Here is a 12500-nt window from a genome sequence, read left to right as displayed (position 1 = left end):
TATTTTCACAAAGATACAATAAGTCATATTTTTGTTTCATTTAATAGTTAAAACAAATTGACATTATTGCAATCAGTTGATAAAACATTGTCCTTTACAATTATAAAAGCTTTTTACAAAAATCTACTACTTGTAATGTCTGTGTAATCATGTTTTGTTTTAGTCATGTCATGTTTTGTTTTGTTTAGTTATTGGACTCTTTAGTTTCTGGCTTTTCACTCCCTTGTCTTGTTTCCATAGTTACCCATTAGTTTCACCTGTTCCACGTTTGGACTCATTGTGCACTCTTGTTTGTCACCATAGCAACCCATTAGTTTTCACCTGCCCTCACGACTCACGCACCTGTCTTTAATCATGTCACTATTATTTAAGCTTCCAGTTGCCAGGCTGTCTGTCTGGCGACATCATACCCCTGTCACACTCTGTTTACCTCTGCGTACTTCATGCCCTGTCCAAGTAAGTTTTTTCGATTCATGCCACAGTTAGCGACTTTTGTTCATGTCCTTAGTTTTTTGCCCACGTGCAAGTATTGGTTTCATTTGTCAAGTTTGTACTTCCGCCTTGTGCGCACCTTTAGTTTGTTCTTTTTGTTATAGTAAAATTAAATATGTCTTCACCTTCACGCCATGTCTGGTTCAAATGTTCATTTGCACCACGGGAGAACAAACCACGCCATAGTCCAAGTCTTGACACTACTCTGCTTGCATGTCAGCAGACTGGGGTAGATCCTGCTGAAATCCTATGTATTGAATGAATAGAGAATCCTTTTGAATCGGGAAAATATCATTTTTGAATCGAGAATCGATTTTGAATCGAATCGTGACACCAAGAATCGATATTGAATCGAATCGTGGGTCACCCAAAGATTCGCAGCCCTAATAGGAAGCATCTATCGTCCCCTCACCAGTTTCAGCCTTTATGACGTCTTAAAAGAAAAAACTCGTTCTTCATGGACAGCCTAGTAGTGATGTGCGGATCGATATTGAAATATCGATACTGCCAATACCAGATCTTTATGCTCTAATATCGATTCTAAAAACTAAATATCGATACTTTTGATACTTTAGTTCAGGGGTGTCCAAACCTTTTCCACCAAGGCCCTCAGATTGAAAAATCAAATTACCGTATTTTTCGGACTATAAGTCGCAGTTTTTTTCATAGTTTGGCCGCGGGTGCGACTTATACTCAGGAGCGACTTATGTGTGAAATTATTAACACATTACCGTAAAATTTCAAATAATATTATTTAGCTCATTTATGTAAGAGACTAGACGTATAAGATTTCATGGGATTTAGCGATTAGAAGTGACAGATTGATAAACGTACCGTATTTTTCGGAGTATAAAGTCGCACCGGCCGAAAATGCATAATAAAGAAGGAAAAAAACATATAAGTCGCACTGTTTAAGTCGCATTTTTTGGGGAAATGTATTTGATAAAACCCAACACCAAGAATAGACATTTGAAAGGCAATTTAAAATAAATAAAGAATAGTGAACAGGCTGAATAAGTGTACGTTATATGAGGCATAAATAACCAACTAGTATGTTAACGTAACATATTATGGTAAGAGTCATTCAAATAACTATAACATATAGAACATGCTATACGTTTACCAAACAATCTGTCACTCCTAATCGCTAAATCCCATGAAATCTTATACGTCTAGTCTCTTACGTGAATGAGCTAAAAAATATTATTTGATACTTTACGGTAATGTGTTAATAATTTCACACATAAGTCGCTCCTGAGTATAAGTCGCACCCCCGGCCAAACTACGAAAAAAACTGCGACTTATAGTCCGAAAAATACGGTATAGCATGTTCTATATGTTATAGTTATTTGAATGACTCTTACCATAATATGTTACGTTAACATACCAGGCACGTTCTCAGTTGGTTATTTATGCCTCATATAACGTACACTTATTCAGCCTGTTGTTCACTATTCTTTATTTATTTTAAATTGCCTTTCAAATGTCTATTCTTGGTGTTGGGTTTTATCAAATACATTTCCCCAAAAAATGCGACTTATACTCCAGTGCGACTTATATATGTGTTTTTCCTTCTTTATTATGCATTTTCGGCCGGTGCGACTTATACTCCGGAGCGACTTATACTCCGAAAAATACGGTATTGATACTTTAGTTCAGGGGTGTCCAAACCTTTTCCACCAAGGCCCTCAGATTGAAAAATCAAAGTATGCGGGGGCCATAGTGTCAGCTATGTATTATAGTTAAGTAAATTAATATTAAGTATATTATTAATAGAGATGTCTGATAATGGCTTTTTTGCCGACATCCGATATTGTCCAACTTTTAATTACCGATTCCGATATCAACCGATACTAATATATACAGTCGTGGAATTAACACATTATTATGCCTATTTTTGTTGTGATGCCCCGCTGGATGCATTAAACAATGTAACAAGGTTTTCCAAAATAAATCACATCAAGTTATGGAAAAAAATGCCAACATGGCACTGCCATATTTATTATTGAAGTCACAAAGTGCATTATTTTTTTTTAACTTGCCTCAAAACAGCAGCTTGGAATTTGGCACATGCTCTCCCTGAGAGCATGAGGAGGTTGAGGTGGGCGGGTTTGGGGGGGTATAAGTATCTTATATGATGTATATGATATTTTATTTAAATAGTTCTGGTATAAATACATTTGAGGAAAAGATGGACCATTACATTAGAATATTCATCATACAGCTGATGCTTGAATTGTCTTTTTTTATGTATAGTAAAATATTTTGCTAGACTTGTACTCAATGCACGTACACAGTACAAGGGAAATATCTCATGTTGTGGTTGTAATACATGATATGAATACAATTTTGTCATTTCCAGCTTAAAGACACTTATTCAACTACAAAACCCAAAACCAGTGAAGTGGGCACGTTGTGTAATTTGTAAATAAAAACAGAATACAAAGATTTGCAAATCCTTTTCAACGTGTATTCAATTGAATAGACTGCAAAGACAAGATATTTAATGTTCAATCTGAGAAACTTCATTTTTTTTTCAAAATAATCATTAACTTAAAATTTACTGGCAGCAACACATTGCAAAAAAGTTGGCACAGGGGCATTTTTACCACTGTGTTACATAGCCTTTCCTTTTAACAAGACTCAGTAAACATTTGGGAACTGAGAGACCAATTTTTGAAACTTTTCAGGTGGAATTCTTTCCCATTCTTGCTTGATGTACAGCTTAAGTTGTTCAACAGTCCGGAGTCTCCGTTGTCGTATTTTGGGCTTCATATGTGATTTCTCCAGATTCTCTGAACCCTTTGCTGATATTACAGTCCTTAGATGGTGAAATCCCTAAATTCCTTGCAATAGCTCATTGAGAAATGTTGTTCTTTAACTGTTCAACAATTTGCTTGCGCATTTGTTGACAAAGTGGTGACCCTCGCCCCATCCTTGTTTGTGAATGACTGAGCATTTCATGGAAGCTGCCAATCATGGCACCCACCTGTTCCCAATTAGCCTGTTCACCTGTGGGATGTTCCAAATAAGTGTTTGATGAGCATTCCTCAATTTGTGCCAGCTTTTTTGAAACATGTTGCAGGCATCAAATTACAAATGAGCTAATATTTGCAAAAAATAACAACGTTTTCCAGTTTGAATGTTAAATATCTTGTCCTTGCAGTCTATTCAATTGAATATAGGTTGAAAAGGATTTGCAAATATTCTGTTTTTATCTACCATTTACACAACGTGCCAACTTCACTGGTTTTGGGTTTTGTAATACTGATTCACATTCATTAAGAACGTGTTCAGGACAAGAATTGTGTTGGCTCCACATGTGCACGTGTATAATACAAACCCCGTTTCCATATGAGTTGGGAAATTGTGTTAGATGTAAATATAAACGGAATACAATGATTTGCAAATCATTTTCAACCCATATTCAATTGAATGCACTACAAAGACAAGATATTTGATGTTCAAACTCATAAACTTTATTTATTTTTTGCAAATATCAACTTAGAATTTCATGGCTGCGACACGTGCCAAAGTAGTTGGGAAAGGGCATGTTCACCACTGTGATACATCCCCTTTTCTTTTAACAACCCTCAATAAACGTTTGGGAACTGAGGAGACACATTTTTTAAGCTTCTCAGGTGGAATTCTTTCCCATTTATGCTTGATGTACAGCTTAAGTTGTTCAACAGTCCGGGGGTCTCCGTTGTGGTATTTTAGGCTTCATAATGCGCCACACATTTTCAATGGGAGACAGGTCTGGACTACAGGCAGGCCAGTCTAGTACCCGCACTCTTTTACTATGAAGCCACGTTGATGTAACACGTGTCTTGGCATTGTCTTGCTGAAATAAGCAGGGGCGTCCATGGTAACGTTGCTTGGATGGCAACATATGTTGCTCCAAAACCTGTATGTACTTTTCAGCATTAATGGTGCCTTCACAGATGTGTAAGTTACCCATGTCTTGGGCACTAATACACCCCCATACCATCACAGATGCTGGCTTTTCAACTTTGCGCCTATAACAATCCGGATGGTTCTTTTCCTCTTTGGTCCGGAGGACACAACGTCCACAGTTTCCAAAAACAATTTGAAATGTGGACTCGTCAGACCACAGAACACTTTTCCACTTTGTATCCATCTTAGATGAGCTCAGGCCCAGAGAAGTCGACGGCGTTTCTGGGTGTTGTTGATAAACGGTTTTCGCCTTGCATAGGAGAGTTTTAACTTGCACTTACAGATGTAGCGACCAACTGTAGTTACTGACAGTGGGATTCTGAAGTGTTCCTGAGCCTATGTGGTGATATCTTTTACACACTGATGTCGCTTGTTGATGCAGTACAGCCTGAGGGATCGAAGGTAACGGGCTTTGCAGCTTACGTGCAGTGATTTCTCCAGATTCTCTGAACCCTTTGATGATATTACGGACCGTAGATGGTGAAATCCCTAAATTCCTTGCAATAGCTGGTTGAGAAAGGTTTTTCTTAAACTGTTCAACAATTTACGCATTTGTTGACAAAGTGGTGACCCTCGCCCCATCCTTGTTTGTGAATGACTGAGCATTTCATGGAATCTACTTTTATACCCAATCATGGCACCCATCTGTTCCCAATTAGCCTGCACACCTGTGGGATGTTCCAAATAAGTGTTTGATGAGCATTCCTCAACTTTATCAGTATTTATTGCCACCTTTCCCAACTTCTTTGTCACGTGTTGCTGGCATCAAATTCTAAAGTTAATGATTATTTGCAAAAAAAAAAACGTTTATCAGTTTCAACATCAAATATGTTGTCTTTGTAGCATATTCAACTGAATATGGGTTGAAATGATTTGCAAATCATTCTATTAAGTTTATATTCACATCTAACACAATTTCCCAACTCATATGGAAACGGGGTTTGTACATAATCTGTTTGATGCACTGCTTACAGAAGAATTTTGGGTGTTGCACCTACAGGAAGTGAAAAGGTTATTCTGGAAAGACTCCGACAAAACGTTGGAGTGTGTAATGCAATGGAAGCTTTAAACGTTTCATCCTTTATTTCACTAAGCTACCATTTTTGCCTGCTTCGTCCATTTCCTAACTTGCACGTCGCTTCTTCCACATTGGATCGAACTCTTCCCGCTGTCGTACATAAAGAAAAGCTAAAAAGCAATTTTCACGTGTCGGCCAACCGCAGCTTGAAAAGCAAAAGCCTCATTCATCTTTATTTGATGTCAAATCCCATTTAGGAAATCCTATATGGACGTTTCACAGTTCACACAGTCCGAAGTGACCTTTTCCCATTTTAGGTGGCCAACCTTTGGCCATCAAACCCAATCAATGACAACAAAGTGGAGGTCCCAGTCGGACGTATATTTGATGTCAAGTGCAGGCTGATCCTCGATGTACTCTCTCTCACACACTTGTTGCATTTAATGGCCTTTTCTCTTCTTCCTCATGTCGGGAGTGCAAACAACACACACTTCAGTGGTGGAAGTGCAGTGCAACTGGACAAAGTCTTTTTTATTTTTATTTTTACAGTATTTACAAACCTCACTGTCGGTCAGTGCATATTTGGACGACAAACGTACCCTATTTTTCGGAGTATAAGTCGCACTGGAGTATAAGTCTCATTTTTTGGGGAGATTTATTTGATAAAACCCAACACCAAGAATAGACATTTGAAAGGCAATTTAAAAGAAATAAAGAATAGTGAACAACAGGCTGAATAAGTGTACGTTATATGAGGCATAAATAACCAACTGAGAACGTGCCTGGTATGTTAACGTAACATATTATGGTAAGAGTCATTCAAATAACTATAACATATAGAACATGCTATACGTTTACCAAACAATCTGTCACTCCTAATCGCTAAATCCGATAAAATCTTATACGTCTAGTCTCTTACGTGAATGAGCTAAATAATATTATTTGATATTTTACCGTAATGTGTTAATAATTTCACACATAAGTCGCTCCTGAGTATAAGTCGCACCCCCGGCCAAACTATGAAAAAAACTGCGACTTATAGTCCGAAAAATACGGTACGCCAATAGCATGTGGACCCTTAGCCATTGCAGTGATTCCACAATTGTTTTTTTATTTCAAAAGCAAACAAATTATTTAAGTAACAGGAGTGTGATGAGATTTTAACCCCCCACAGTCTTACTTGAAATATTGACTACCGCATTTTTCTGAGTATAAGTCAGACCGGAGTATAAGTCGCACCGGCCGAAAATGCATAATAAATAAGGAAAAAAACATATGTAAGTCGCACTGGAGTATAAGTCGCATTTTTGGGGGAAATTTATTTGATAAAACCCAACACCAAGAATAGACATTTGAAAGGCCATTTAAAATAAATAAAGAATAGTGAACAGGCTGAATAAGTGTACATTATATGACGCATAAATAACCAACTGAGAACGTGCCTGATATGTTAACGTAACATATTATGGTAAGAGTCATTCAAATAACTATAACATATAGAACATGCTATACGTTTACCAAACAATCTGTCACTCCTAATCGCTAAATCCCATGAAATCTTATACGTCTAGTCTCTTACGTGAATGAGCTAAATAATATTATTTGATATTTTACGGTAAAGTGTTAATAATTTCACACATAAGTCGCTCCTGAGTATAAGTCGCACCCCCCAAACTATGAAAAAAACTGCGACTTATAGTCCGAAAAATACGGTATGCTAATAGCATGTGGAGTCTTAGCCATTGCAGTGGTTCCACAATTGTTTTTATTTCAAAAGCAAACAAATAATTTAAGTAACAGGAGTGTGATGAGATTTTAACCCCCCTCAGTCTTACTTGAAATATCGAAGATACAAGAAAATAAGAGTGAACTTTCTTTTGGCCTTTCTTTGGCCTTTAGGGGATCTCAGAGATGCAACTTCCTGTAGACCTTGTGACTTGTGGAACATTCAAATATTTTCAGAAGGTGTTACTGTAATCGTAATATGTTAGGGTAACGGGACCGAGTGAAAACCCAGGACACGACTAAACTGTGAAGTTGAACTAAATTGTTGTTGAAAATAAACTATGAAGTAACACAAATATGCACAAACTATAATATTTCTGTAGGATTTATATCCCATGAAATCTTATACGTCTAGTCTCTTACGTGAATGAGCTAAATAATATTATTTGATGTTTTACGGTAATGTGTTAATAATTTCACACACAAGTCGCTCCTGAGTATAAAACTGCGACTTATAGTCCGAAAAATACGGTACATTTTGCTTTAGTTTTATTTTCTAAATATTTTTATTTATGAGGTGCCGACTTGTCCAGGATGTACCCCGCCTTACGCCCGAATGCAGCTGAGATAGGCTCCAGCTTCGCCCGCGACCCCAAAAGGGACAAGTGGTAGAAAATGGATGGATGGATGTTTTAATTTATAATTTGTTTTTCCATCCATCCATCCATCTTCTTCGGCTAATCCGAGGTCGGGTCGCTGAAGCCCAGACTTCCCTCTCCCCAGCCACTTCGTCCAGCTCCTCCCGGGGGATCCCGAGGCGTTCCCAGGCCAGCCGGGAGACATAGTCTTCCCAACGTGTCCTGGGTCTTCCCCGTGGCCTCCTACCGGTTGGACGTGCCCGAAACACCTCCCTAGGGAGGCGTTCGGGTGGCATCCTGACCAGATGCCCGAACCACCTCATCTGGCTCCTCTCGATGTGGAGGAGCAGCGGCTTTACTTTGAGCTCCCCCCGGATGACAGAGCTTCTCACCCTATCTCTAAGGGAGAGCCCCGCCACCCGGCGGAGGAAACACATTTCGGCCGCTTGTACCCGTGATCTTGTCCTTTTGGTCATAACCCAAAGCTCATGACCATAGGTGAGGATGGGAACGTAGATCGACCAGTAAATTGAGAGCTTTGCCTTCCGGCTCAGCTCCTTCTTCACCACAACGGATTACTGAAGACGCCGCACCGATCCGCCTGTCGATCTCACGATCTACCTTTCCCTCACTCGTGAACAAGACTCCGAGGTACTTGAACTCCTCCACTTGGGGCAGGAGAAACATAATTAGTTTTTAATATAATTTAATATTATTATACAGTAATTGTTTTAATCCCCACACTGCAAAAAGTCAGTGTTCAAAAACAAGAAACAAAAATACAAAAATTAGGGGTATTTTACTTGAACTAAGGAAAATTATCTGCCAATAGAACAAGAAAATTTGGCTTGTCAAGACTTTCCAAAACAAGTAAAATTAGCTAACCTCAATGAACCCAAAAATACCTTAAAATAAGTACCGTATTTTTCGGACTATACGTCGCAGTTTTTTTCATAGTTTGGCCGGGGTTGCGACTTATACTCAGGAGCGACTTATGTGTGAAATTATTAACACATTACCGTAAAAATATCAAATAATATTATTTAGCTCATTCACGTAAGAGACTAGACGTATAAGATTTCATGGGATTTAGCGATTAGGAGTGACAGATTGTTTGGTAAACGTATAGCATGTTCTATATGTTATAGTTATTTGAATGACTCTTACCATAATATGTTACGTTAACATACCAGGCACGTTCTCAGTTGGTTATTTATGCCTCATATAACGTACACTTATTCAGCCTGTTGTTCACTATTCTTTATTTATTTTAAATTGCCTTTCAAATGTCTATTCTTGGTGTTGGCTTTTATCAAATACATTTCCCCCAAAAATGCGACTTATACTCCAGTGCGACTTATATATGTTTTTTTCCTTCTTTATTATGCATTTTCGGCCGGTGCGACTTATACTCCGGAGCGACTTATAATCCGAAAAATACGGTAAATTCTCACTAATAACAAGTGCACTTTTCTTGGTCGAAAAAAAAAAAAAGAGACCTTTTTTCTCAATATGTTGAAAAATATTCTTAAATGAAGTAAATGCTAGTGCCATTATCTTGACATAATGATATGCGTCCGGCATTACATTTCTTGAAACCAGCAAACTTATACTAAAAACTAGTTTATTTTTCTTAATGGAAAGACAACAAGGCAACCGCTTGTTACTCTCGGGGTCTACTAGTCGCTCAGGCAAATCATATTGTCTAAAAATGCATTTTTCCATCGATAACATGACATCATCGCACCAAGTGCGTGCTCTTTCAGTCAATTAGTGCACAAGGAATATATATACTGTATATATATATATATATATATATATGTATGTACAGCCCGGCCCCCAGCCAAATTTTTTTTAAATGTAATTTTTAATAATTTACCTGAAAGTGCATGAACTATTTCTGTTCAAAATAGTTTGAAATGTCACATGTTAAATGTTGAAATATTAACTGTCCGTTTACTGTACTGTGCCAACTGTACTACTATATGAGTACTTACTTTCTCTTGGTTCATTGAAAATAAAACAGCAAAGTCCATTTGGCTGTCATCTGTTTTAATTATGAGACACACAATTGTGTCAAAGTCATGATTTTTTTTGTTCATGCTTGAAATAAGAAATTATTACTTTAAAAAAGTAGTTTTATACTTGTGAGTGTTGATGACACAGCTTTGCAACAGTTGATATTCTAGTTTCAAGCATGTTTTACTCAATATACTGTAGGTCATCAAATCTCAGCAACAAGCTGTAATATCTTACTGAGTTAATTTAGGACAAAAAACCCTTAAAACAAGTAAAACACTAACATAAAATCTGCTTAGTGAGAAGAATTATCTTATCAGACAGAAAATAAGCAAATATCACCCTTATTTGAGATATTTCATCTTACTTAGATTTCAGTTTGAACAATTCCATTGAAAAAAGGAAAATGAGAAATACATAGTCATTTTTACAAATGAAAAAAATGATAGAGGAACAAAGATAAATCTCTGGTGCGTTTCCTCCCGCGGATAAAACACGTTGTTGAGGACGGATCAAACAAGCTAACACACGTCGTTGTCCTTTCCTCGGGCCTAATTGGGAATTGATTGTGCTGAGCAAAGCATTGCTAATTAAACCCGCACTGCATCAATTCACTGGGTGATTAATCGGGGCAAATAAAGTTGATGGGACAAATTACCTTTACCTATTTGATTTAATTAAGAGGCAGAAATTAAATTTGCTAGATAAGGAATCAATGACTGCTGGTCCCATTTCCAATATAACAATTGTGGAAGTTTGAAATGGCTGCCGTTTGGCAGGAAAGGCTAAAAACTTTTTTAATCACTGTTCAGCATTCTAAAGGACAAGTTAAGCTACTGACATTTAGCAGTTCAGCTGAAGCAAAAAGGCTGTAAAACTTAAAAGGGATGTTTGCAACCTTTCCGCAGATGCCTAGAGGGCGCTAACTTGAAACGTGTTTTAAAGTTAGCGCTCTCTTACAGCTTTCAACACATAACGCCTCTTCGTAACTAACGCTAGCACTTAAGCGTCAGCGTGTTTTGAGTTAATGATAGTCATTTGGATAGCTAACGTTAGCTATTATTGAATAAATATCCGATCATAACAACAACATGACTGCAAATGGTTAGATACTCCTCCTGGACTGCTTTTGTGTACGTGTGGACCAGACAGTGGTGAGTTAAAAGCCTGAACGCCAACGTCAGACTGACAAGCAATTTTTATTCAATGTAAATACAGCGGAACCTTAATTCCCAAACCTAATTAGTTCTTCAACATTGTTTGTAAAACAAAAAGTTTGTATAGTGAAGCAGAGTTCCCCACAAGAACCAATGTAAACATGAATCATTGGTTCTAGCCTCGACAAAAGTCCTTGTTTTAGTAAAATACTACCGTATTTTTCGGACTATAAGTCGCAGTTTTTTTCATAGTTTGGCCGGGGGTGCGACTTATACTCAGGAGAGACTTAAATGTGAAATTATTAACACATTACCGTAAAATATCAAATAATATTATTTAGCTCATTCACGTAAGAGACTAGACGTATAAGATTTCATGGGATTTAGCGATTAGGAGTGACAGATTGTTTGGTAAACGTATAGCATGTTCTATATGTTATAGTTATTTGAATGACTCTTACCATAATATGTTACGTTAACATACCAGGCATGTTCTCAGTTGGTTATTTATGCCTCATATAACGTACACTTATTCAGCCTGTTGTTCACTATTCTTTATTTATTTTAAATTGCCTTTCAAATGTCTATTCTTGGTGTTGGGATTTATCAAATACATTTCCCCCAAAAATGCAACTTATACTCCAGTGCGACTTATATATGTTTTTTTCCTTCTTTATTATACATTTTCGGCCGGTGCGACTTATACTCCGGAGTGACTTATAGTCCGAAAAATACGGTATATATATATATATATATATATATATATATATATATATATATATATATATATATATATATATATATATATATATATATATATATATATATATATATGTATAGTAATGGCTCAACAAAGAAATATTCACCAAAAATTCTGCCTTCGAAAAGTTTGAAATTAGAAATATATGTTTAACATTTCTAACATTTGGTTCAGCAATATCTTTATCAATTTATTTAAATATGGGTAAAAAATATATTTAAAATGTTTTACAACACAGTTTTGCATATAAATAAGTATGTTTTTATGTGATGCGAGTCAATGCCTCCTTCAAATATGCTCTATTTAGATGAGGCTGAATGACATCATTCATTAATGGTAATTATGCCAATCACACAGCCAAAGTCTTGGGGTTAAGATTCCAAACCAAAGGTTCATGTGGCTACAAATCAGGTCAGACTGCACGACCGAGAGGCTTTGTGCTGCCACGAGCAGTCGTCCGATAAACACTTTTGTGTTCTTTACCTCTCCAACTTGAGCCTTTGTGCGAGCATTCTCCAGTCAGCTCCGTTGGGACACGGGGCGTCCAGGCTGCTGCAGATCTTCTGCCTTATGAGGTACGGGATCTGGAAGGCGCTGGGCCCTGCTAGAGCGGTGGCGTTACTGTCCATTAACAGGAACTCCGAGTCCACCGCTCGGGTGTCCTGTTTGGGACAAGAAGAAGATGGAGAATCACCCACACTGCAAAAACTGAAATCTAAGTAAGATGAAATATC

At 37.3% G+C, this 12500-nt stretch overlaps 1 protein-coding gene across 5 annotated transcripts in view; it reads right to left on the bottom strand.

Moving 5' to 3' along the window:
* The window catches only part of unc5a (unc-5 netrin receptor A), a 595272-nt gene that overhangs the window by 2802 nt on the left and 579970 nt on the right, over nucleotides 1-12500 (bottom strand). For all 5 annotated transcript variants that reach the window (XR_009811458.2, XM_061927514.2, XM_061927515.2 and 2 more), the window contains one exon: nucleotides 12250-12428. Coding sequence is in view for 4 of the 5 variants with exons in the window: in XM_061927514.2 (XP_061783498.2) it covers nucleotides 12250-12428 (179 nt within the window). In the remaining variant the exon portion in view is untranslated. The remainder of the gene's footprint in view (nucleotides 1-12249; nucleotides 12429-12500) is intronic.

The sequence above is a fragment of the Nerophis lumbriciformis genome, linkage group LG35, assembly GCF_033978685.3.
Source record: "Nerophis lumbriciformis linkage group LG35, RoL_Nlum_v2.1, whole genome shotgun sequence".
Classification (NCBI taxonomy): Eukaryota; Metazoa; Chordata; class Actinopteri; order Syngnathiformes; family Syngnathidae; genus Nerophis; species Nerophis lumbriciformis.
Note: the sequence above shows the minus strand (reverse complement) of the source record. Positions and strands in the feature narration are given on the sequence as shown.